A 24,847-nucleotide genomic window follows, 5' to 3' on the forward strand; every position below is an offset into this window, starting at 1 on the left:
TCTACCTCAGCCTCCCAAGTGCTGAGATTTGCAGGGGAGTAAGTCCTACCCTTTTGTGTCAGTTTCTTCTCAGTTTCCTGAGAAGCTAGATTGACAGCCACCAGCACACAGCACTAACTCCCCTTTTTAGTGCTTCTTTTTTAATTCTTTTTGGAAAAAGCCACAGTTTGACATCAAACAAAAGTAGAGCCAGGCCTGTAATCCTAGCTTCTCGGGAGGCTGAGATCTGATGCTCCTGATTTGAAGCCAGGTGGGGCAGGATAGTTTGTGAGACTCTTATCGCCAATTAATTACCAAAAAAAAAAGGAAGTGGAGCTGTAGTGCAAAGAAGAGTGCTAGACTTGGGCAAAAAAATGCTCAGGGACAGCACTAAGCCTCTGAGCTCAAGCTCCAGGATCAGCACCCAAAAGAAAAATACTGACAGAGTAGAGCAAGAGAAATGCCCACAAAAGCACCTGTAAGACACAAAGGTGTAACATGAGAAAAAGTTGTTTGTGTGGGGGATCGTTGGACGGGCAGGAGGGCTACGGGAGCTGCGCACAGGCCGTTCTTGGGAAGCACCTGCCTCATTTGAAGCGGGGAGGGGGAAGGAGAAACTAGACAGGTAAATAGGGCCGGGTCATAGACCACAGTTTGTCTTTCTTCCCATTCCAGATCTTGAAATACTGGCCATTCGCCACAAGCCATTGCACCAATAGTACCGATTTTCTATCTTCGAAAAGCAGGCCAGATGTGCAGATGTTTCCAATAGATGTTGTTTTCTTTCCCAAACCTCCTCCCGTAGGTTCGAATTACATTAATGAAATTTCTGCCTAGCGTTTTCATGGATGCTATGAGAGACAACCCGGAAGCTGCTGTGCATATTTTCGAAGGAACCCACGAGAACCCCGAGTTGATTTGGAATGATAGTTCCAGAGACAAAGTGTCCACCACAGTGAGAGAAATGATGCTAGAGTGAGTAAAAGCCCAAGGGGAGGAGCCGCCTAGTGGGCACGTGCGCCCTCCCCTCCTTCCCCTCCCCCCTCCCCCCCTCGCCCCTGTAGGCTTTCTCGAGAGACTGGTGAAAGTGTTATTTGTGACTAAAGTTTGGTATCCTCTCCCCACCCCCACCCCCTTTTTTTTTTCCCTGAAAGGCACTTTAAAAATCAGCGGGACAACCCTGATATAAACTGGAAGGTAAACTATTATTTTGTGGGATTTCTGGGTAGTTGCTGATTTTTGTGTGTTTTTTAAAAAAATTCCTGCCAAGTCAGCTTACTGTAGATCTCTAGTGATGTTAAGACCCGTCAATGTGCTTGCCCTTGGAAGATGAGGTTTCAGGCATAAAAAGTAGGGATGCTCAAGAGGAACACAGAGGTCCAGTGCCTATGTGCATCTGATCCTATAAAATAATATTTATTGAAATGAACTCCAGGAAAAGGAAACAAGGTTTTTCTTGTTGTTGTTGTTTTGTTTTTTTTTAGTAGGAATGCTCCCTTTTGAAGTAGTAAAAGCATGCTTTCTGAACTTTACTGAGAAGGAATGAGACTCAAAAGTAATCTGATGACATTTAGTTAATAGTAAAGATAATTATAAAGATTTAGTTGATTGTAAAGAATTCCCCTGTTAGAACTTGCTTCATAAGGAAGTAATGATTTTTAAGTGACTGGCCCATGCCGATTGCTCTTTACCCACAGTTACCTGAAGATTTCGCTGTGGTGTTTGGAGAGGCCGAGGGTGAACTTGCCGTGGGAGGGGTTTTCTTGAGGATCTTCATCGCACAGCCAGCGTGGGTTTTAAGAAAGCCCCGGGAGTTTCTGATAGCACTGCTGGAAAAGTTCACCGAGCTCTTGGAGAAGAACAATCCTCACGTAAGCTCCTCTCATCCTCGGAACACATCAGAAGTTGTGCTGAATATTCATTCAAATCACAGATGCCCATTGATTTTTTGGGGGGAAGTGGGAGGTGGGGAGGGAGGTGGCATTTTCAGTAGTGAAATTCTTAATAAAATAGCTCCTTGTAGGAAACAAAGTTAGAAGTGCTCACGTGGGCGGATGCATTCTTCAGTGTATTCACAGAGCTCTAACAGGCTGGTGGGCCCTTTGTTTTCAGCTTTATTGTGTAGGAGGAGCCTCAGCATCCAGGGCTTCTCTGCCAGTCACCCCGGCCCTCTCAGCCCTTGGTGTGTACGGCTGCCCATGTGTACATCCAGGCGAGCAGAATGTCTGCTGCAGTCCTGGGGCTTGAAAGTCTATACCTGCTATCTCATTGGCTGAGCGAGATGGGTTTTGACCGCAGAACTGGCTGAAGAGATACTTCCCATGTCACTTACTGTAGTCAAGTTGCCTTTTCCAACCATTTTACTGCATCTGTGGTTTGCTTATAATAGGTAGGAGGACAGCTTTTTAAACCGATCCCAGGCAAAGGCCCTAGGACCGCTGAAAGTAAAGCAGCATTTTTGGTGTGTGTGTATATGTAGGATAATAGAAGCCGTAGTGTTTATAATCCATTATCAACAATACAAAAATCACCATGGCATCCAGACACTGAATACTTTTTAAATTTTATCTTGAGACAGTCTGTTTCAGGCTGGCCTCCAACTCTTGGTCATCTACCTTAGCCTCCCAAGCACTGGAATTTCAGGTGTATGTGACCATGCCCAACTCCCCAAATCAAACTTTTTAGTATCCATGTGCTCAAAGCTTTTAGTTTCTGGATTTTTGGATTAGGATAGTTCACTGACAAAGGCTATGCGACTGGCAAAGGCTATGAAATACTTCTGGACCAAAGATAAGGGATATTTGATCCGTAGTTGAAGCTGTGATAGAGTAGGGAAAACGTTTCCCTAGTTCTGCATTCTGATGGGCTATTGGTGCCGTCCAACATTAACTGTCGTATGTTCTGAAAATTTCTAGTAATGTGTATTTCATGTCTACATGATGGTACTAGTATCTCATGGTATCTTTTCAACCCCTCGTTTTGCACATGAGATACATTGCCAAGGCCATGTGAAACCCTAAGTACCCTACGATTGACTTGCATTGCCGGTTTGTCTCCTGCTGTCCAGGGGGAGACTCTGGAGACCTTGACCATGGCCACAGTGTGTCTCTTCAGTGCCCAGCCCCAGCTGGCAGATCAAGTCCCCCCCCTGGGCCATCTTCCCAAAGTCATCCAGGCGATGAACCACAGAAACAACGCCATTCCTAAGAGTGCCATTCGGGTCATCCACGTCCTGTCGGACAATGAGGTACTGACAGGTCCACCCCAGCTCATAGCTCCAGAACTCTCCTCCCTGGTGCTCTCTCCCCCGCCCCAGACTCAGGGGCGGGTGCATGGCCAGGCCGAGCCCTCTCCTACCACGGCAGGCCCTGCTGCGCATGTGCGAGTTGCACTGTATTCACATCCTCAAAAAGACGGAATCAAGGAGAGGAGAGTTGAATCAGCTCATTATCCAATCTGAGAGATTTTTTTTTTAGAAATCCATTTTGTGGCTGTAGTATCAGCCATGATGTATAGAACCCAGCTCCCCCACAAGTAACCTCTCCCGGGCTTCTCAGCTGTGCGTTCGCGCCATGGCGTCGCTAGAGACCATTGGCCCCCTGATGAACGGGATGAGGAAGCGAGCAGACACCATCGGTCTGGCCTGCGAAGCAATCAATCGCATGTTCCAGAAGGAGCAGAGTGAACTGGTCGCACAAGTAAGTGACTTCTACAGTAGGTACCAATGTTCCAATCAAGGTTTAGTGAGAGGCCACTTTTTATATAGAATTTGTGCACGCACCATTTTGCAAATACTGAATATGCACACCAAAAGTGAGGCCAGCTACCAAAAGCCTGATGGACTTCAGAAGTTGGCTCATGGCTGGGAAGGTAGCTCTGCAGTACAGTGCTCGCCTAGCACACAGGAAGCCACATACACAGGAAAAGCTGCAAGTAGCACTGTGGCTCAAGTGGTAGAGCACTTGCCTTGAGCAAAAGAAGCTCAGGCACAGTGCCCAGGCCCTGAGTTTGAGCCCCAGGACTGGCAAAACAAAAAAATTTGCTCATATTCTGAGTATCCTTTGCCTACCCTGAACAGTTTGCTTTTTCCTCTTCTTTGGAAGGATGCATCCTGTTTGCTCATTCTATTCTTCCCTGAGTCACATTTAGAATTACACCAAGGTTTTGGTGGAGACTGTTTGCCTAGTGAAGGGAGAACTTAGTGGGTACATGCAGATGCAGAGGCACTGGAGAACTGAGATAGCAAATTTAGCAACTATTGTAAAAGTTGTCCTCTTAAAACAGGACACATTCACCTATAAACAGAACCCACAATCAGATTCCTGACACAGGGAGATAGCAGTTACCTGGGAGACATTGAAGTTTCCATTAGAAGGAATAACATTTTGAGATCTATCGCCGCCTAATGATTTTTGCGACAAAAAATATTTTGTATTTCCGCTAGTTAACTTTTATTTTCCTGGTAGACAGTGTTTACATATAGCAGCAGCATCACTGTGTCTCACAAATATACACATAAAAACAAGAAAGTGTTGGGCTGGGAAGGTAGCTCAGTGCTAGAGCGCTTGCCTTGCATGCCTGAGACCCTGGGTTCGATTCCTCAGCACCACATAAGCAAAAAGAAAAAAGCCGGAAGTGGCACTGTGGCTCAAGTGGTAGAGCACTAGCCTTGAGCTGAAGAGCTGAGGGACAGCGCCCTGGCCCAGAGTTCAGGCCCCACAACCGGACCCAAAAAAAAATTGTGGATACAAAAACAAGAAAGTGTGTTCACCTTAAAAGTCCTTTGATGGTGTCGCATCACCTGCTGGTTGTCATCCTCATAGACAAGGTCCTGTGTCTTTATCATGGGCCTCCTGCCACTATACCTCTCAGGGCTTGAACTCTGGGCCTAGGTGCTGTCCCTGAGCCTCTTTTGCATGAGGCTAGCGCTCTACCACTTGTGCCACAGCACCACTTCTGGCTTTTGTGTTTGATGGTTCATTAGCGATAAGAGTCTCACAGACTTTTCTGGCTGGGCTGGCTCTGAACGTGTGTGTGTGTGGGGGGGGGGGTTATATGTGTATGTAAGTATACGTATTTATGTATATATACACATGTGTGTATATGTTTACTCTTCTTTCCAGGCTCTGAAAGTGGATTTGGTCCCTTACCTCCTGAAGTTGCTTGAAGGCATAGGCCTTGAGAATCTGGACAGCCCCTCTGCCACGAAGGCTCAGATCGTCAAAGCCCTCAAGGCAATGACCCGAAGCCTGCAGTATGGAGAACAGGTGAGTGTGCAAGAGGCGCCTTCGGTGTCCTCCTTACAAGCTGTGCTCAAAGCCAGCAGCAGCTCAGCCATGTGCTCAGGTCCACTCAGAGGCCAGGCTGGGGGGTGGGGGCAGGTGGTACCCAGTGGGCATCAGCGCTGCTGCAGGTGATGGCTGCCGTTCTGTACCCGGCTATTGGGGGACTTGGTACTACTTACTCCAGACCCACCTCTAGTTCCAGGAGGGTACTGGTGGATGTTATAACTCCATTCATAACCTCTCAGAGGCTGCTCAGAAAATAGGGCCTCATGCTGGTCTTCATCCCTTTGATTAGTGAAGTGAAGTGCTGGTTTTCCTTTTCTTCTGCGAATGAGATGTGTGTTGACGTGTTCTAAGGGCAGGCATGTACTGACCTCGGTGACGTCATCCACCTCAGTCTTACTGCCGCATCTGAATCTGAGTTCATCTAGTGAGGCCTCGTCTTCTAGTGGTCTTTGTTTATTGAATTGAAATTGGCATAGTACAGACAGAGCTATTTTACGGTGAATAGTTAATTGACATTTAGCTCAGTATCATTTCACAAGTTACCACTGGTTCTAGTTTTAAAACCTCCACATTTTTCATACCTGTGAAAGGTTGCTCTATAGTCTTTTTTGGGGGTGGGGGGGTAGGTTGTGGGACTTTTGAACTCCAGGCCTGGGCACTGTCCTTGAACTCCTCAGCTCAAGGCAACCACTCTACCACTTGAGCCATAGCGCCACTTCCGTTTTTCTGGTGGTTTATTGGAGAGAAGAGCCTCGCAGGGACTTTCCTGCCCAGTCTGGCTTTGAACCTTGATCCTCAGATCTCAGCTTCCTGAGTAGCTAGCACAGGCGTGAGCCACAGGCGCCCAGCTGCTCTGTAGTGTTTTCCCCAGTTTTGCAGCCATGTCCCAGAGCCCTCAAGAAATTCATCAACCATACCCTGCTGTCTACCTCTGTTTCTGTCACATTGCTCGCGCTTGGAATCTTCCTACCTAAGTTAGATGCGCCCTAGTATGTTGTAGGTTCCCGCATTGTGACGGAGACTGGCTTGAGAAGTCAGGTCTGGCTAGTGACTTAGGCCAGCTCAGGCCCCAGGTAAAGTTTTAGAGGAGCGCCTGCTGTCGCTCCGCCCTCCTCTTCTCCTTCTGCGCGCCCCTTCCCTCCCCCACCCCCCCCACCCCCCAAGCATAGCTTGCCTTGCTGGCTGCCTCATTCTCCCAACATGCAGTCTTCCATTGAGTTCTGCTGTAAGAGCTTGTTCTGCTTTCCTAGGTGAATGAAATCCTGTCTCGTTCTTCCATCTGGAGCGCCTTCAAAGATCAGAAACACGATCTGTTCATTTCTGACTCACAGACAGCAGGATACCTCACAGGTGAGTCACACCTCCCTGCTTATCCTGAGATACCTGGCAGCGGCCCCCAACCCTTCCTTTGGCCCCAAATAGACTTGGACTAGCATTCCGAGTGTTTCCCTGAGCTGCCTACCACTCACCTTCCTTGCTGGTGCTGCGGGCACCCTAGCGAGCCTCTGACAGCATGTGGACAGTTGTCTTTCAGCCTAATTAATTGGCTTTCAGAATACAAGATGGTTCTTTGCCATCTGCTGGGAGTGGCCTATCAGGAAACATTAGCCTGTTGGCTCTCCTAACCAGAGATGAAGTCAGTAATTAAGAGAATAAAAAGGGGCTGGGAAGGTGGCTCAGTGGTAGAGCGCTTGCCTTGCATGCCTGAGGCCCTGGGTTCCATTCCTCAGCACCACATAAGCAAAAAGAAAAAAGCTGGAAGTGGCACTGTGGCTCAAGTGGTAGAGCGCTAGCCTTGAGCTGAAGAGCTGAGGGACAGCGCCCAGGCCCAGAGTTCAGGCCCCATGACCGGACCCAGGAAAAAAAAAAGAGGAAAAAAAATAGCAGTGTCTAGTACAGTTGCCTTAGTAAGCCTGATTGCTAGTATAGAATAATAAAATCATGAAGAATGAATCCTAAATATTCAGAAACAGAACCTTGGGATCTCACCTGGCTTTCATTTGACATGGTCCTGACGTATGTACTGCATTTCCTTCACTGTGACCACTTTCATATTAACCCACCTTAGTTGGGGCTGAGCCCTAAGATTTATAAACATGTAGAGTGTTGGCTGTCAGTCCTGTGTGAGGAAGTGTCACAGGTTCTCCTTCCCATTCTCTATCTCTGTGCCTGAATTCTAGGGAGAGAAACACCCAGAATCTTCTCTTGGTCTTTGCCATATCTCAGTCTCACATTGGGAGCAAAGCTTCCGTGCAGGGGTATGTTCTCACGGACACATGAAACACTGCCTCGAGACTGTTTGCAGCTTAGTCTCCATGCTCGGGGCATTACATGCCCAGCTGTATGTGTAAGGAATGACTGGGAAAATCTACACAGAAACTGGCCCCAGAATAGTCTAATGTCAGTGTCAGTTATAAGCGTCTCAAAAGGAAGGTTTCTTAAAGTGCTTTTTGTTCTCTATTCCATTTTCATACACTCAAAAAAAATTTTTTTAATGCAAGTATGACTTACGAGTTGTAGAGGAGATGTCATTCAAGTGACACCACTTAACCTCAGGATTAAAGTCCTAGGTAAGATTGCTCAGGGCCAATGAAACACAGCAAGGCTGGCATAGGGTTTTGTTTCCTGGTAAGTTATTTAAGAGGCCTTTGGGAACCCTCCCTCTCCGCAGCGTCCCCACCCCCCACCCCACCCCGCTGGGATGTAGATACACAGAAGGTTGCTCACTGCCCAGGGCTGCAGGTGGCAGCAAGTTCAGAGCCCCCTGAAAATCATTTCAGTGATGAAAAACTCCAGGGTACCTCACTGAGGAAAATCAGCAGCCAAAAGGATAACAGGAAACAAGGAGCTGAGGGGAAATTGCTTTTGGAATGAAACACAGAGAACTTTCTACACATTCATTCATTCAATCATTCAGTCTCCCCCCCCGCCCCCCACCTCTCTGTCTGTCTCTCTCTATTGTAGTAGCCAGTTCCCATTCGTTGGCTTCTTTGTTAATTTCTACTCTTTTCTCAATCCTCTCAAACCCCACTTTAGTTCCCACACACCCTAGTTTCCTCCCCTTCCTCCCACTTTTCTCTGGAGAGCACAGCTGTGCTCCCCGAGGCCGGGGCAAGGACGAGCTGAGTACCACGAATCAGCTGTCATGCACAGAAGCCAGTGACGGGGGTGGGACCAGGTCTCTTCTTGCTCGTTCTGTCAGGTCACAATTTAGAATTTAGAACCGAGAGGTTCCCACATTTTTTTTCTCAGTTCCTAATGCCTTATTTCTGTCTTCATAATATTTTGGCATAGTAGGCCAAAAGAAATGTCACCAAGTTCAGCATATGAAGTAGTTATCATCCGAACGAACACCTGGCAAGCCGTTGCTTGTATAGCCTTGGCAGTCCGGTCTCCACCCGGCCCAGCAAGAGGACCGCAGTGGTCTCGGCTGCCTGTGTTTGGCTCCCTTCTCTGACTCTGTCTTCGATGTGAACTAAGTGGAGCTCACAGTCAGAGCTACTCAGAAACTCTTACTACTCCAAAGGCTTTGAGGTGTTACTGATAAGGCCCACACGTACCCACAGGCTTGCTGGGCAGAAAGCTCTATGATGGCATCTCGCTGCTGTAGCTGTGAGCTGTGGGGAGACCCTCGTGGCAGAGGGGGTGCTCACAGCAAGGTGGGAGGTACCTTGAAAGTCTTAATTCGCAGAAAGAAGTTTGCTGGATACCCAGGGCTCACGCCTGTCATCCTAGCTGCTCAGGAGGCTGAGATCTGAGGATTCAGGTTTGAAGCCAGTCCAGGCAGGAAAGTCTGTGAGACAAAACAAAATACAGAAATCAGAAAGGAGGAGTTGATGGATGCAGGCCCCTTGGTCCTTCTGAGTGTTCCAAGGACAGGGCTCCCAGCCCCTGGGCTTCGGCTAGCTGTGGTCACAGCTTGTGAAGGCAGAACAGCCCGGAGTCCTATCACCACCCTGGCTGTGTCTGCCCGGGCCATTCTGTATCTTCGGTGCCAGTGCTCGAAACGGTGAGAAAGCAGTTCACCGAACGGGGGGCCTCCATCCTGCCGAGTCCTGTGAGTCCACAGCCTGCATCGCGCCGCTCTGCTGTTTGCACCTCCTCACGACTTCCCTCGCTGCTTACATTTCTTTTCTCCCCTCAGGTGTCTCTCCTTCCCTTCTAACTGGCAGCAGCCCCCTTCACCTCAGGAGTGGGCTTTAGATCCGCTCTGCCAGGCAGCTTGCTAACTTCTGTGTAGCTCTCTGAAGCAGGTAGAGAAACATTTTGCTACATGCATGCCGCTCCCACCGCCTCTCTAGGGAACCCTCCGCTGTCCTGTGGTCCTTTGCCTCTGTCGCCTCCAATTCTGGCTCACAGACCCGCCCAGTTCACAGTACCATGCTGTCCCAGTACTGACCGAACAGCCCGGTCCTGGTCCCAGTGCGTGCAGCGTTCCCAAGATGGAATGCCAGGCCTTCCCTCCGCCTTGTTCCAAGTAAACTAGACGGCCAAAGCCAGCAGGACACTCATGCGGCCAATCCAATCCTGATAAATAGCTGGCACGAGCAGCATTTTTACGCCACAGACACTGATCGAGCCGAAGAACACGTGTCAGGGAGATACTGATCCTTTTTCCAGAGCATTTTTGTTATTGTTGTTCTGACCTGACTCCTGGATGTCCAGAGCCTTCCTCTTCTTCCCAGAATCCTTGCTGTTAAGAGAACTCCCTGTGCCTTTGGGTCCCCTGGTAGCTTAGCCTTTCTCTAAACCAAATGAGACTGGGTTTAACTGGAATGGTGAGCAAATCGTTTGGGGGTGTCATCGATGGTGTCAGATGTGTGTGTTGGGTGACGTGTGCTTCTCTCTGTTCGTTTCCATTCCCCCCCCTCACCCACGAGTTTGCTTTTTTTTTTTCAGTGTCTAGAAATTTTTGAAAGCTCGAATGTCCCAGATACGAAAAGGAACATGTTTTCTGTATTCCCCCCACCCCCTTCCCATCCAGCACAGATAGCAAAGCGCTTTCCAAGTGTGTCACGTCATAAAAGCAAAGCCCGTGGACGGGGCTCTCGGCGCCGTCTGCCGAGGTGCAGCTGTGTGTCTAGGTGACTCTCTGTCCCCCCGGGGCCGGGGCATCGCGTCCAGCTCTGGCCGTGGGCCCCACTGGGTACAGAGGCGCACGCGCTCCTTCCTCTCTTGCAGGACCTGGCGTGGCTGGATACCTTACCGCGGGTACATCGTCAGCCGTCATGTCCAACCTGCCGCCTCCTGTAGACCACGAGGCGGGGGACCTCGGCTACCAGACTTGAAACAAACACTCGACGTGCGGTGACCGGCGCAAAGGCCAGTGCCGCCTCCACATTCCTCCAGCCGCCACGTTGAAGCAAACTCTCTTAACTGCCTTTCTCCTGGTCTCACGACAGTGTTACTCCTTTTTCTATGAATATATTTTTATTTAGGAAAACGTCAGTGATTCTGATCGTCTCCACGTGACGAGAAAAGCACTCTGTGGATCACCCTAAGTGGTTACCCGAGAAGTGTGTTCGTTTTTTTTTTTCTTCTCCCCTTGACGTACGTAAGCACATTTTGTTCCTTTGTACCTGTTTACAAGACTGTGAATCAAAAAAATGAAACTTACTTCCTAGTTTTTATAATTTTGAATTAGTGTGACTGTGGGATTAAGCTACAGTCTCCAGAAATTGGGCTAAGTCACCCATCCCCAGAAACTCCCCCCCCCCCCCCCCCCCCAGGTTTCTGCGGCCATCTCCCTGGCACTGAACACCATTAGGTTTTGTCCCCCGTTACCTGTTCACCGGTGTCCCTGTCATTAACCTCCCGAGAGCGCACATCGGTATGCATACCTGGCTTTACCAAACTGAATGAAGAGGAACTCGTGCAAAAAAAAAAAAGTAAAAATGGATGTCAAGATGTTAATGTAAGAGATTAGTGTAATTGTGAAATGTTCTATACATTATCAACTATATAAAGCTTTCTATATTGAATGTACATTATACAGATCGTTCCTATGTGTACATAAAAAATTTTAAAAATAAAGGGATTGACTGCTTTGTTAATGAGATATGTTTGTTCCCGTTTCATTCCCCCCCTCTCCCCCCCACCCCCGCCCCCGCCCCACAGAAAACCCCACCTACCCATGTTACTTCTAAGACAGACTTGAGGGCGGCTCCCGCACCAGCTCCTCCCTTGGTTGGCAGCTGTTGTCGATGCTTTCCTTAGTCCTAGCCCCATCTGAGTTTCCACAAGCAGGTGGCACCCCTCCTCTTCCGGTGCCAGGCTGGTCATGAGTACTTAAACGTGTGATATTTAAATCTCAACCCTCATTCTGAGGTTTTCAAACAATTAAAAGGGGCAGAGCATATGTGGAGTGACAGCCCCTCCAATGTGACCCTGTGGAAATAAATACACAAACACTTGTTGCACAGCCACGTGGCTTAGGGGTTTGGTCCATCACAGCTGCAAATCACTAGCTCAGAACTGTCAGATTTACCTGGCAACACTGAGAAACCGAGAGCCATAGCAGTCCCCACCGCAGTGTTTTGTTTTCCTGAACACTGAGAGAACATACATATTGTAAATACTTGGGAGAGACCAAGTCCCATTTCCTCCATCAGCGCTGATAGTCCCATACCAAATGGCGGCAGATCTTTAGGGGATAGTTAGAGTGACACGTGTCACACAGCCTCACTTCAAATCCTCAGAGCAGATCTTAGGGTTTGCTAAGGATGTCTGTCAGAGTGACTGAGACAGGTCTGGGACTTAGCTTGTAGAGAGCTGGTGGCTGCTTTTCCTGACGCGGAGGCCCAGGAGGGGGCCTTTGCCACGCCCCAGAGAAACGTTTTTGGTCACCTAGTAATTGGAGGCTTGTGCAGGTAACTTGGGCTTGGGGAGGAAGGCTTCCTTCCCCTCACTCTCTCATGGGGCATGCTTGGGTGGGGCTCAGCTGGCAAAAATAATGGTTCTTTCCTCTTCTGCAGTACCTTTGCTGACTTGCAATTCTTTTTTTCTTCTTTTTCCTCCAGTCCTGGGACTTGAACTCAGGGCCTGAGCTGCTTCTAGCGCCCGACCACTTGAGCCACAGCGCCACTTCCAGCTTGTCCTGTGTACATGATACTGAGGGAATCGAACCCTGGGCTTTGTGCGTCTACTGCTGAGCCATGTTCCCAGCCCCTGGCTGCTTGTTCTGAACCAGTCTACCTTACTCTCTCCCCTGGCCAGTGGCCACATGTGAGTCTGTCACAAGTACCTAGGGCTGTGCTCCAGGGACAGGACCTGGCCGGGAGTCATTCAGTTTTTATTTTAAATTCTCTTCCCTGGGACCTCCCTACAGCCCTCTGGTAATTCTATTTTTTTCCCTATTATTCATTCCCTGTCTGGTGAGAAAAACGATCACGATGGCCAGGCCTTTGGAGATTCTGATCCGAATGGATCTGGGGAAAGTCCAGAAGGACATCGTATTTTTGTTGTTGTTTTCCTTTCAGGCTTTCCAGAACAATTCCCCCTCCCTCCCCCCCTGCCCAGCCAAGGTTGCTGTGACTTCGATCAACTTTCCGAAGGTGACATTACCCAGAGTCCACGGGAGGGGGGGGGGATTCCTAGCGAAGAGGACCCAGGTGAGGAGAGAGGCGGCGGGGTGCGGAAGAGACGGGGGAGGGAGAGGAGGAGGAGGAGGAGGACGGAGATGTCAGCTCCGGCATGGGCTCTCCACCCCCCCCCTCGGCCCCCCCTCACCGCGGTCTGGGTTCGCCCAGCACCGGGCGGGCGTCCTTGGCGTCCACGCATCGCGCAGGCCTAAGGATAGGGGCAGAAGAATCCGTCAGGAACGGGGCTCCCGGGCTCCCACGCGCCTGCGTGTGCGGCCCCTGGGCGCCGGGTCCCAGAGAGCACCGGCCCGCGGTTCCGCCACGCCCACTCGGGGGCCACGCCCGCTCAGAGGCCACGCCCACTCAGAGGCCACACCCCCGCTGAGCTCTCTTCCCCGCCCATTCCGCCTCCTTCGCCCCGCTTCATCCACTCAGCCCCGCCTACAGGGCTTCCTCGCCCAACCCCACACTTGGGCCCTCCCTACTCAGTGCCCCGCCCACCCCAGCCATGCCACGTCCCCTCCCATTGCCCCGCCCCTCTTAGTTCATGCCCCGCCGCACCCACCGCGCTGCCCCGCCTATCCCACAGCCCGCTCTACTCTACCCCGCCCAGGCCCCGCCCACCACGCTGCCCCGCCCATCCCACCACCCGGCTCCCCTCTACCCGCCCAGGCCCCGCCCACCACGCTGCCCCGCCTATCCCACCGCCCAGCTCCCCTCTACCCCGCCCAGGCCCCGCCCACCACGCTGCCCCGCCCATCCCACCGCCCGGCTCCCCTCTACCCCGCCCAGGCGCCGCCCACCACGCTTGCCCCGCCCATAGCACCACCCGGCTCCCCTCTACCCCGCCCAGGCCCCGCCCATACCACCGCCTGGCTCCTCTCCACTCCGCCTGGGCCCCGCCCACCACGCTGCCCCGCCCATACCACCACCCAGCTCCTCTCTGCCCCGCCCAGGCCCCGCCCACCACGCTGCCCCGCCTATCCCACCGCCCGGCTCCTCTCCACTCCGCCTGGGCCCCGCCCACCACGCTGCCCCGCCTATCCCACCGCCCGGCTCCTCTCTGCCCCGCCCAGGCCCCGCCCACCACGCTGCCCCGCCTATCCCACCGCCCGGCTCCTCTCTGCCCCGCTCAGGTCCCGCCCACCACGCTGCCCCGCCTATCCCACCGCCCGGCTCCTCTCCACTCCGCCTGGGCCCCGCCCACCACGCTGCCCCGCCCATACCACCACCCAGCTCCCCTCTACCCAGCCCAGGCCCCGCCCACCACGCTGCCCCGCCTATCCCACCGCCCGGCTCCTCTCCACTCCGCCTGGGCCCCGCCCCGCGCCCCGCAGGCCCTGGTGCTGTGGCGCTCCTCAGGTCCAAGGCGGCCGCCGCCGCCTCCGCCGCCATGGGCACGGCCTCGTCGCTCGTGAGCCCCGCGGGGGAGGTGATTGAGGACACGTACGGGGCCGGCGGCGGCGAGGCCTGCGAGATCCCCGTGGAGGTGAAGCCCAAGGCGCGGCTGCTGCGCGGCTCGCTGCGGCGGGGCGCGGCGGGGCCGGCGGCGGGCGCGGCCGGGCTGCCGGGCGCCAGCTTCCGGTCCACCGGCTCGTCGGTGCCCGAGCTGGAGTGCGCGGCGGCCGAGCTCGAGCGGCTTCGGAAGGAGTACGAGATCTTCCGGGTCAGCAAGGGCCAGGAGGTGCTGTCGCTGGGCCGCCGGGAGGCGCAGCTCGACTCCGAGAACCGGCGGCTGCGTGCCGAGCTGCAGGTGACGTCGGGGGAGACTGAGGCACGGGGAGAGGGCGGGGAGACTGAGGCACGGGGCGGGAGACTGAGCCACAGCGAGACTGAGGCACGGGGAGACTGACGGGGGGAGAGACTGAGGCACGGAGAGGGGGGAGCTGAGGCATGGGGAGACTGAGGCACGGGGCGGGGGGGGGCAGGCATGGGGCAGGAGACTGGGGGGGGGGGCGGAGGGATGTAAGGAAACTGAGGCCCGGGCGAGGACACTGAGACCTGGGGAGGTGGGGGGAACTGCGGCCCGTGAGGGAGTCTGAGGCCAGGGTCAGGGAAACTGAGGGCGGGGGAGGCCAGGGGAGACTGAGGGGGAGGGGTTGGGAGACTGAGGCACGCCCCCAGGCTCCCCAAAACCAGTCATGGCTGAAAGTTGAGGGGATATATCCCCTCCTTCCCCCTCCCCCGGCAGCGGCCCCACGCTAAGGCTAAGGCCTGACTATGTTGAGGCTTGTGTTCTGGGGTTTGAACCCAGGCCTTGGTGCTTTACCACTTGAACCACGCGGGCAAGTCCAAGTTCTTTTTGTTTGCCTTTGAACTTCAACCCCACAGACCTCAGGCTCCTGAGTAGGTGGGAATTACAGGTATGGGCCGCCGGTGCCCTGCTGTGTTTTGAGATAGGGTTTCCCTAATTTTACCCCTGTGACAGGCGCACACACGTGTGTGTGTGTGTGTGTGTGTGTGTGAGGACAAGCCCTGTTGTCCTCATTCGTGTCAGTAACAGCAAAGACACAGCAGCTTGTCACTGGTAAAAGCAAACAGGTGATTCCAGTGCTAGGATGTGTAGCACAGACTTGAGAACGCAGAGTTCTAGAGAAAAGGAGGTGTGTCTGTGGAGCGGTAACAAGGTAAATCATTCCAGGCACTTCAGAAAACCTATCAGAAGATTCTCCGAGAGAAAGAAAGCGCTCTAGAAGCAAAATACCAAGCAATGGAGAGAGCGGCTACGTTTGAACAGGACCGGGATAAAGTGAAAAGGCAGTTCAAGGTAAAGCCGTACACACGCCCGCCCCCAGACCCACAGAGTACACACGGGATGCTGGACTCCAAGTCAGTGGTAGAAGTCACAGAAGATTGTGAGAGCTAGGGAAGAGCGTGTCTTACAATATTCAGTTGACTGGGTGACGTGGAGGTAGCGTCAAAGAACAGATGCAAAAGTGAGCATTTTAATAGAGATGATTTTTACTTTTTGTGTTTGATTTTTATGCCTGTGCTGGGTCTTGAACTCAGGGGCTGGATACTGTCCCTTAGCTTTTTTTCACTCAGGGCTGACACTCCAGCACTTGAACCACAGCTCCATTTCCAGCTTTTTTTTTTGGTCCTGGGGCTTGAACTCTGGGCCTGGATGCTATCCCTGAGCTTTTTCACTCAAGGCGAGTGCTCTACCACTTGAGCCACAGCGCCACTTCCGGTTTTCTGGTGGTTCATTAAAGAGTCTCACAGACTTTCTTGCCCCCGCTGGCTTTGAACCTCAGTCCTCAGATCTCAGCCTCCTGAGTAGCTAGGATAACAGGAGTGAGCCACCAGTACGTGGCTGGTATAAACTTTTGATTGAGGAACGGGTAGGGAAGTTTGAAAATTAAACCTGTCCTTTTAAAAGATTTTCAGGGAGACGAAAGAGAATGAGATTCAGGACTTACTGCGAGCCAAGCGCGAGCTGGAGAGCAAACTTCAGAGGCTCCAGGCTCAGGGCATCCAAGTGTTCGACCCCGGGGAGTCTGATTCAGACGACAACTGCACGGATGTCACTGGTACGTGTGTTCCCTGCTTGTGACAGTGACCTTTTGACATCACCGCGGTGATGGTAGACTTTGAGTGACGCTGTGTTCCTTTGACTCACCTTTATTAGTGAGTTACTGCATGGGCCACTGACCCAAATAGACTGACACGTCCATTCTCCCCTCCCCCTCTCTCCATCTGTCTCTTCCTGTCTTTGTCTCTGCATCTCTGTCTGTCTCGTCTCCCTGAGCTCTTCAGTTCAAAGCTAGCACTCTACCACTTGAGCCACCGCGCCACTTCTGGTTTTCTGGTGGTTCATTGGAGATTAAAGCTTCACAGACTTTTCCTGCCTGGGCTGTTTGGGCTGGTTTTGAACTGTGATCCTCAGATCTCAGCCTCCTGAGTAGCTAGGATGACAGGCGTGAGCCACTGGCGCCTGGAAATTTTGTAGTGTTTCTTTTTAATTGTTTAATTAAAACTGCTGTTGAATGCATGTGGCAAGGTGTCAATAACTTGGTCTTTTCACAAGATGCCAATCGTTTGGGTTGCAGCTGCTGGTACCCAGTGTGAAGACTGGGCGGGTGGAGCCCTGGGCAGCGAGCCCTCCCTGGGGAGCATGGTCCAGCTCCAGCAGTCCTTCCGAGGGCCTGAGTTTGCACACAGTTCCATCGACGTGGAGGGCCCCTTCGCCAACATCAACAGAGGTAATGCAGGCCGCTGGCCCCGTGACCTGGCTTAGGGGTTAGGTCGGGGATGTGTGTAATACCTGCCACGGGAGGTGCCATCAGCAGGCTGCAGGTGGTATTTGTGTTCTGTGTGTTCTCGTGCACTGATGTGTGACCCACCAGGGTTGCTGGGGTGACCTGATTTCTTATTTATTTTTGTTGGTTGTGGGGCTTGAACTCTGGGCCTGGGCGCCATCCCTCAGCTCTTCAGCTCAAGGCAAGCAAGCGCTCTACCACTTGAGCCACAGCACCACTTCCAGTTTTCTGGTGGTTCATTGGAGATCAGAGTCTCACGGATTTTTCTTGCCCTGGCTGGCTTTGAACTGTGATCCTCAGATCTCAGCCTCCTGAGTGGCTAGGATGACAAGCATGAGCCACCAGTGCCAACAATGCTCCAGCCTCCCTGGCCAACCAGGTCTAGTGAGTGCCGCTGTTCTGAGTCCTCAGACTGTGACGTAGATGAACTGCAGAATAGTAGGTTTTATCTTTTCCCTCTGCTCCTTTATGATAGTAAAGGTTAGAACATGTTACAAAGCAATTGTAAATTAAAAAAAAAAAACAGCTGTCAAGCACTGGTATCTCATACATGTAATCCTCGCTCTTCAGGAGGCTGAGATCTGAGGATCCCACTTCAAAGTCAGCCCAGGCAGTGAAATCCATGAGACTCTCAATCAACCACCACAAAAGCTGGGAATGGAGGTGTGGTTCAAGTGGTGGAGTGCCAGCCACGAGTGAAAAGGCCAAGTGAGAATTCAAGGTCTTGAGTTCAAGCCCCAATGCTAGTCAAGCCCCAATACTAGTGTGCACGTGCGTGTGTGTGCGCGCGCACACACACACACACACACACACAAAGTTTCAGTTAAAAGAATTGTCTTAGTATTTTCTTTTCTTTCTTTTTTTTTGGGGGGTCCAGTCATGGGCCCTGAACTCGGCCTGGGTGCTGTCCCTCAGCTCTCAGCTCAAGGCTAGTGCTCTACCACTTGAGCCACAGCGCCACTTCTGGCTTTTTTTTTTTTTTTTTTCTGCTTATGTGGTCCTGAGGAATCAAACCCAGGGCCTCGAGCATGCAAGGCAAGCGCTCTACCACTGAGCCACCTTCCCAGCCCTCATCTTAATATTTTCATATACTTTAATTATCTACTTTTTTTTCAAGAAGCTGTAAAGCTCACAGAAGCTTAGCATCAGTGCAGACCGAAGGAGTCCTAAGTAGCTTTATTCCTCTTTCTGAAACTATTTATTTTTCTATTAGCAAACTGAAATCATTTGCCTAAGCCGGGCTGGAGTTTTACTTCTCACCAAATAGCATAAAGACCACTTTCCCCTTGATTGTCCTTCTCAAGCGTGGTGTAATCCAAGAAGGTAGAACACTAGGTCATCCTGGGAATACGAGGCTCCCACAAGTAGCAAAATCACAGCAATTCACACAAAACAGAGCCGGAGCCGTGGGCACCCGGGGGAAGACCTCATGACCTTCACCGCTTCCAGCGTGGGGAGTGTTTGAGGTTAGAGAGTTGACAGTTTTCTAGAAATGATGTTCCTGCTGAGCTGCGAGCTCAGATCCCGTACCAGGCACCTGTTGTTTCCGTGAATCACGCGGTCGGGGTGTTCGGGCGCTTCTCCGTGACTGATGGTCGCTTTCTTTCCAGACGACTGGGACGCTGCGGTGGCGGGTTTGTTGCAGGTGACTCCCTTGCTCTTGAACTGTCTGTGGAGTAACTCTGTCAGGTGCTACCTCCTCTACACAGATGAGACGCAGCCGGAAGTGGATCTTTTCCTTCAGGTGAGGGTGATTTGCCAACTCTCTATCCATTGCTTGAAGACACTCATTACTTCGTCATCTAATTTATTACGGACCAACCCCTTTTACAGTAAATATGTCTGCCTTATTAAGGTTAGTGTTTTGTCACGGGGAAGGCTTTGAGCTATGCAGATCTAATGGATCTATATTTGATTTTCTTAGAGCAACAAGACATTAAGTGTCCCTGACCAAAATGTTAACAAAAAAAACTACCAAAACAAACTTTTGGAAACTATTGGGAAATACCCAGTATACTTCATCTTTACTTTTTAATTAGATGTAATATGCTCGTATGTATCTTTCTTACTTTCAGGACTATGCCCCTAAACTCAAAAGAATGTGCGAGACCCTGGGGTATTTCTTCCATGTGATTTATTTTCCAATTGATGTTGAAAATCAGTACCTCACCCTAAGAAAATGGGAGCTTGAGAAGAGTTCTGTAGTTATTTTGTTTGTCCATTCAACATTGCCAAGGTAAGCTGGGGGAAAAAAAAAATCTGTCATTTACTAGAAACATGAACCGTGAATGAAATTGAGTTTGTCGTGTGAACCTTAAATGTTAGTTCTGATTGCATTCTTATAACAAAACAACTAGGGGAAAAATCAATCCTATAACAACTTCACATTCTTGGCAATGGTGACTAGTGCAGCAGTGAACATGGATGTATAGGTGTCTTTACAGTATCCTGGCTCATGATGCTCAGGGTAGATGCCCAGGGGTGGTATGGCCAGGTCGTAGGGAAGGTCTGGGTTTAGTGTTTTGAGAGACCTCCAGTCTGCTGTCCAGAGGGGTTGTATTCGTTTACTTTCCCATCAACAGTGCAATAATCTTCCTTTTTCCCCCATATCCTTGCCAACATGTGTTGTTATTCGAATCGACAATGTTGACTGATCTAACTCTGGGGTGAGATAGAAAAGAGTTGTTTTGATTTACATTTCCTTTATGGCTAGGGGTGTTGAACATTTCCTCCTATGTTTCTTTGCCACTCTTCCCTCTTCTCCTGAGAAGTCTCTCCCTAGCTCCTTTGCCCAGTTAGTGATTGGTTTATTAGCTTTGCGAGGGGTTACTTTCTTGAACTTCTAATATCCTTTTGGATATTAGGCCTTTGTCTGATATATTGCCTGTAAAGGTCTTCTTACAGTCTGTTGGCTGTTTTTCTAGTTAGTAACCATGTCCTTTGTTATACAGAAACTTCATTTTTTTATTTTTAGTTTTTTTGTTGGTCATAGGGCTTGAATTCTGGGCCTTGGCGCTGTCCCTCAGCTCTTCAGCTCAAGGATAGCAGCTCTGCCACTTAAACCACAGTGCCACTTCTGGTTTTCTGGTAGTTCATTGAAGATAGTCTCACAGACTTTCCTGTCTGGGCTGGCTTTGAACTGCGATCCTCAGATCTCAGCCTCCTAAGTAGCTAGGATGACAGGAGTGAGCCACCAGTGCCTGGCTGAAACTTTTTATTTTGATATAATCCCATATTAAATCTGCAAATAAGGTAGGCTTGCGGTGGTAGTTCTTTCCTAGACACACACACACACACACACACACACACACACACAACTTGCCTCTCTAGATCACTTTCATTTACCATTTCCTAGAAAGGAAAAGTAGTTGCACTGTTTCTGTGCTGTAGAAAAACCTCAGCAGATTATTTTGTGTCAGAAATAGAGCTCTGCTTCCCCAGGCCTTTCCTGGCTCCTTGTTCTTGTGGCATCAGCTCTGCTGAGGGTGCTTACGGGAGCCAATGGCTCACCACCACAATGCACTGTAACCCAAGAAAGGCCCATTTTCTACGCAGCTTTTTATGGGAAGACTGTGAAGAGGCTTTTCTGAAAAACACAGAAGGGAAACCACGATTGATTTATCATCTCTTGGAAGATGGGAAAGTCACTTCTGACTCTGTCCAGCAGTTGATCGAGCAGGTTTCTAACTTAAACAACACCAGCAAAGCCAAGGTAAAAATCCATAGGAGTTTTTTTTGTTTTGTTTGTTATTTATTTATTTATTTTTTTCTGTGGGTCGTGGGGCCTGAATTCTGGGCCTGGCGCTGTCCCTCAGTTCTTTAGCTCAAGGCAAGCGCTCTACCACTTGAGCCACTGCTCCACTTCCAGTTTTTTCTGCTTATGTGGTGCTGAGGACTCGAACCCAGGGCCTCATGCATGCAAGGCAAGCACTCTACCACTGAGCCACCTTCCCAGCACCTTGTTTTGTTTCTGAAGAATGTGCTTGGCAGAGGAAAGCACCAAAGAGAAGGTGGGCGCATGGGCCAGGCATGCTTGGAGGTTGAAAGGGAGCTCGTGTGGCTGGGACAGGTGAAGGACGAGGAAAGGAGGAGAGTTGTCCCCACTTGATCCTGAAGAACATCAAGAACAGGATTGCGGACTGGGAAGGTGACTCAATGGTAGAGTGCTTGTCTAGCATGCATGAGGCCCTGGTTCAATTCCTCAGCACCACATCAGCAGAAAAAAGCTGGAAGTGGAGCTGTGGCTCAAGTGGTAGTGTGCTAGCCTTGAGCAAAAGAAGTTCAGGGACAGCGTCCAGGCCCTGAGTTCAAGCGCCAGGATTGGCAAAACAAAAAGAACAGGACCGGAGGGACATGGCTTTTGCAGGTCTTGGCGTGGTTCTCGGCCAATGATCTCTTTGGTTGCTGTGTAGAGTTGATCAGAGATTGGCGGGAAGGGGATACAGTCTGCAAGCAATAGGCTGGTCCTGGGAGATGCATGACATCCTGTATCATGTATATATCCTCTGTCTCCAGAGCTGGGTGATCATTCTGCCTAGGAGAAGCAGGATGCATGCCTTTGTGTCTCATTGCCCTGTTACACTGTTACTCTTTGTTGATCTCAGACAAATTACTTACCTTGCCTCAGTTTCCCCCTCTGTCAAGATGGGGTAATGATAGCTCCCTCACGAGGCTGTCATGAGAAGCAATTAGCCTATGTGCATGAAGCACTGGGGGCGGGGAGAGGGGTTCTTCTGGACTTGTGACCCCAGTTCAGTGTTTACCACCCTGGCCTCTGTGCTGTCTTCTTACTGTTGCGCCTCTTTTCTGTTTGAACCCTCCCAGATCATTGGCCACTCAGGAGACCCCGCAGAGGGAGTATACAAAGTGTACATCTGTGTGGAGAAGATCATCAAGCAGGTAAACACATGAGTATGGTAAATCGCCGTGCATCTCTCGTGGCACAGCCGATGCAGAGAAGCTGGTGGTCAGGCCCATGTTAGCCACCATTTTGGTTAAGTCATTGTGCGAGCTGGCCTGGAACAAGATCCTCCTGTTTACACCTCCCACAAAGCTGGGACGTCAGGCATACGCCAGCCACCATGCTCAGCCATCCATTTGTTCTCGCAGGTTACTATACAAAGACCAGAGGTTTGGCCTCGCCCTCCTCACGAGGCGGAGCCCATGGAAGGCTCAGACTTCCTGCTGTGGGGTTTCGGTTCTCAGTCACTTTTCTCCTCCCCTTGTTCTCTGTGTTTAGGACATACTGGGCTTTGAAAACACAGACTTAGAAACCACCGAGCTGGGCAGTGAAGATTCCATGGTGGACGAAGATGACCTGGGGGATGTCCTCTGGGACATTCACGACGAACAGGAGCAGATGGAAATGTTTCAGCAGGCCTCTAGCTCAGCCCAGGAGCTGGGATTCGAGAAAGTAAGTGTTCTGACTCTACTCCAGGTTCCACTTAAAGGCTGTCCTATGACGATGTTCCCCCTGGAGCGCAGACACGGTTTATGGGCATGTTCTCTCGAAGTCTGATTGTCCATGTGGAGACATGCCTGAGTCTAGACAGTATGAGAGATGTGTGACATGCAGATATGTTTGTGGCTAGGCACTGGTGGCTTCCGCCTGTCATCCTAGCTACTCAGGAGGCTGAGATCTGAGGATGGTGGTTCAAAGCCAGCCCGGGCAGGAGAGTCCTTGAGACTCTTATCTCCAATAAGCCACCAGAAAACTGGAAGTAGCACTGTGGTTCAAAGTGGTAGAGCGCTTGCTTTGAGCTGAAAAGCTGAGGGACAGCGCCCAGGCCCAGAGTTCAAACCCCATGACCAACAAAAAAAACAAGAAAAGAAGAAAAGCTGTGAGCACCAGACATGCAGTGCTGTAGATCAGGACTTCTCATTTTTTCATCTTCTACAATTCTGGGATTGAGATAGCTAGGACACTTGGTAAAAATCGCACTGCTCTCGTCTTCCAAATATTGAGTGTTTGAAAACTGAACCCAAGAAAAAAGATCATGCACTCAGCCAATCAATCCTGTGTCTGTGTACTGAGCAGCCCTAGTAGCTAAACAAATAGATTGATCCTGACACATACAAAGATAGATGTCTGCATTCAGAAAGTACTCAGGAGCCAAGCACAGTAGCGCATGCCTGTAGCCCTGGCTAGTCAGGGCACTGATATCAGAAGATCGTGGTTTTGAGGCCAGACCAAGCAAAAAGTATGAGTCACACCTCCCTTTCCCCCCCTGGGCACACGCATTGTATGATTTGGGGGACAGAACACCTGGATGTGTGCACCCCATCCTCCTCCCCCATTCTTAATTCACTGTCACAGGTATTTTCAGGAGCCACAAGGACAGACAGGGCCCAGGCCCTGGCCAGCGGTGGGGGAATTCTTTCTTCCTGGAAGCATATCCCCGTGTTTCCAGACAATCATCAGAAGCTGTGCCAAGGCACCCACTGCCTCCTAATGCAGGTTCCTCTCTCGTTTCCAGTATTACCAACGCCTGAATGATCTGGTAGCGGCCCCAGCCCCGATTCCACCGCTGCTGGTGTCCGGAGGACCCGGTTCTGGCAAGTCCCTTCTTTTATCCAAGTGGTACGAGATGCAGCGCGCTCAAATCGTTCTTGACAGCCCCACACGTGGCCTGAGTTCCCACTGCATGCGGGCCCGTACCAAACACGAAGCTCAGCAGAAGAGGAGAGCGGGTTGTCAAATTCAGACGTCCGAGAAAAGATGCAGGATGAGGAAGGGATAGGAAATGTGAGCATGTGTGTTTATGTGCGGAAGCGGCACGCAGGAGCACGGGGTAAGGAGTAGGCGGGGTGTGACATGGAATTAGGCAGATCACACTGGGAGCAGCTCCTCTTGGCAGTTACTGGCTTCATCTTCAACGTTGCACTGAGATGTAAAATAGGAGCCGGGGCGCCCGTGGCTCATCCCAGTCATCCTAGCTACTCAGGAGGCTGAGATCTGAGACTGGCGGTTCAAAGCCAGCCCCCAACAGAAAAGTCCATGAGACTCTTATCTTCAATGAAGCACCAGAAAACCAGAAGTAAAGCTGTGGCTCATCGAAGAGCTGAGGGACAGCGCCTAGGCCCAGGGTTCAAGCCCCACAACGACAAAAAAAGAAAAAAGAAAAGATTTAAAATATATGAAGCAAGACAGATATAGACAAAAGCCCTATGAACAGTAAAATATATTCTAAGGAACATCAAAATTATCAGTAAGGGTTGGGAAGGTGGCTCAGTGGTAGAGTACTTGCCTCATATGCATGAGTACCTGGGTTCGATTCCTCAGCACCACAGAAAAAGTTGGAAGTGGTGCTGTGGCTCAAGTGGTAGAGCCCTCGCCTTAAGCTGAAGAGCTGAGGAACAGCACCCAGGCCCAGAGTTAAAGCCCCACAACTGACCAAAAAAAAAAAAAAAAAAATAGAAAAAGAAGCTAAGGAGCATTTATATTTCATTATAGTATTTTTTCAAGTGAGGATACTTGGCTTTTATTCACAATTATTCACTTCATAGTGTCAGCTCATGTCATTGATACTTGCCCTTTAAAGTGACACATAGGGCTGGGAAGGTGGCTCAGTGGTAAAGCGCTTGCCTTGCATGCATGAGGCCCTGGGTTCGATTTCTCAGCACCACATAAGCAAAAAGAAAAAACCCGGAAGTGGCACTATGGCTCTTTAGCTGAAAAGCTGAGGGACAGTGCCCGGGCCCACAGTTCAGGCCCCACGACTGGACCCCCTCTTCCCCC

General features: G+C 50.8%; 2 protein-coding genes across 3 annotated transcripts in view; both read left to right on the top strand.

Annotated features, from left to right (window-relative positions):
• The window catches only part of Dnajc13 (DnaJ heat shock protein family (Hsp40) member C13), an 89,646-nt gene extending 78,323 nt beyond the window's left edge, over positions 1–11,323 (top strand). For both annotated transcript variants that reach the window (XM_042665875.1, XM_042665874.1), the window contains exons 49-56: positions 785–954; positions 1,134–1,176; positions 1,677–1,850; positions 3,047–3,226; positions 3,537–3,677; positions 5,103–5,246; positions 6,521–6,620; positions 10,452–11,323. In XM_042665875.1, the coding sequence (XP_042521809.1) occupies positions 785–954; positions 1,134–1,176; positions 1,677–1,850; positions 3,047–3,226; positions 3,537–3,677; positions 5,103–5,246; positions 6,521–6,620; positions 10,452–10,558 (1,059 nt within the window). In that variant the 3' untranslated portion in view covers positions 10,559–11,323. The remainder of the gene's footprint in view (positions 1–784; positions 955–1,133; positions 1,177–1,676; positions 1,851–3,046; positions 3,227–3,536; positions 3,678–5,102; positions 5,247–6,520; positions 6,621–10,451) is intronic.
• Positions 11,324–14,243: 2,920 nt separating this feature from the next.
• Nphp3 (nephrocystin 3) overlaps positions 14,244–24,847 on the top strand; it is a 28,391-nt gene continuing 17,787 nt past the window's right edge. The window contains exons 1-10 of the mRNA XM_042665879.1: positions 14,244–14,603; positions 15,492–15,617; positions 16,230–16,380; positions 16,900–17,052; positions 18,720–18,853; positions 19,185–19,345; positions 20,665–20,821; positions 21,934–22,008; positions 22,349–22,522; positions 23,586–23,689. Of these exons, the coding sequence (XP_042521813.1) occupies positions 14,244–14,603; positions 15,492–15,617; positions 16,230–16,380; positions 16,900–17,052; positions 18,720–18,853; positions 19,185–19,345; positions 20,665–20,821; positions 21,934–22,008; positions 22,349–22,522; positions 23,586–23,689 (1,595 nt within the window). The remainder of the gene's footprint in view (positions 14,604–15,491; positions 15,618–16,229; positions 16,381–16,899; positions 17,053–18,719; positions 18,854–19,184; positions 19,346–20,664; positions 20,822–21,933; positions 22,009–22,348; positions 22,523–23,585; positions 23,690–24,847) is intronic.

This window comes from Dipodomys spectabilis, unplaced genomic scaffold (genome assembly GCF_019054845.1).
Source record: "Dipodomys spectabilis isolate Male_0828 unplaced genomic scaffold, ASM1905484v1 ptg000360l, whole genome shotgun sequence".
Lineage (NCBI taxonomy): Eukaryota > Metazoa > Chordata > Mammalia > Rodentia > Heteromyidae > Dipodomys > Dipodomys spectabilis.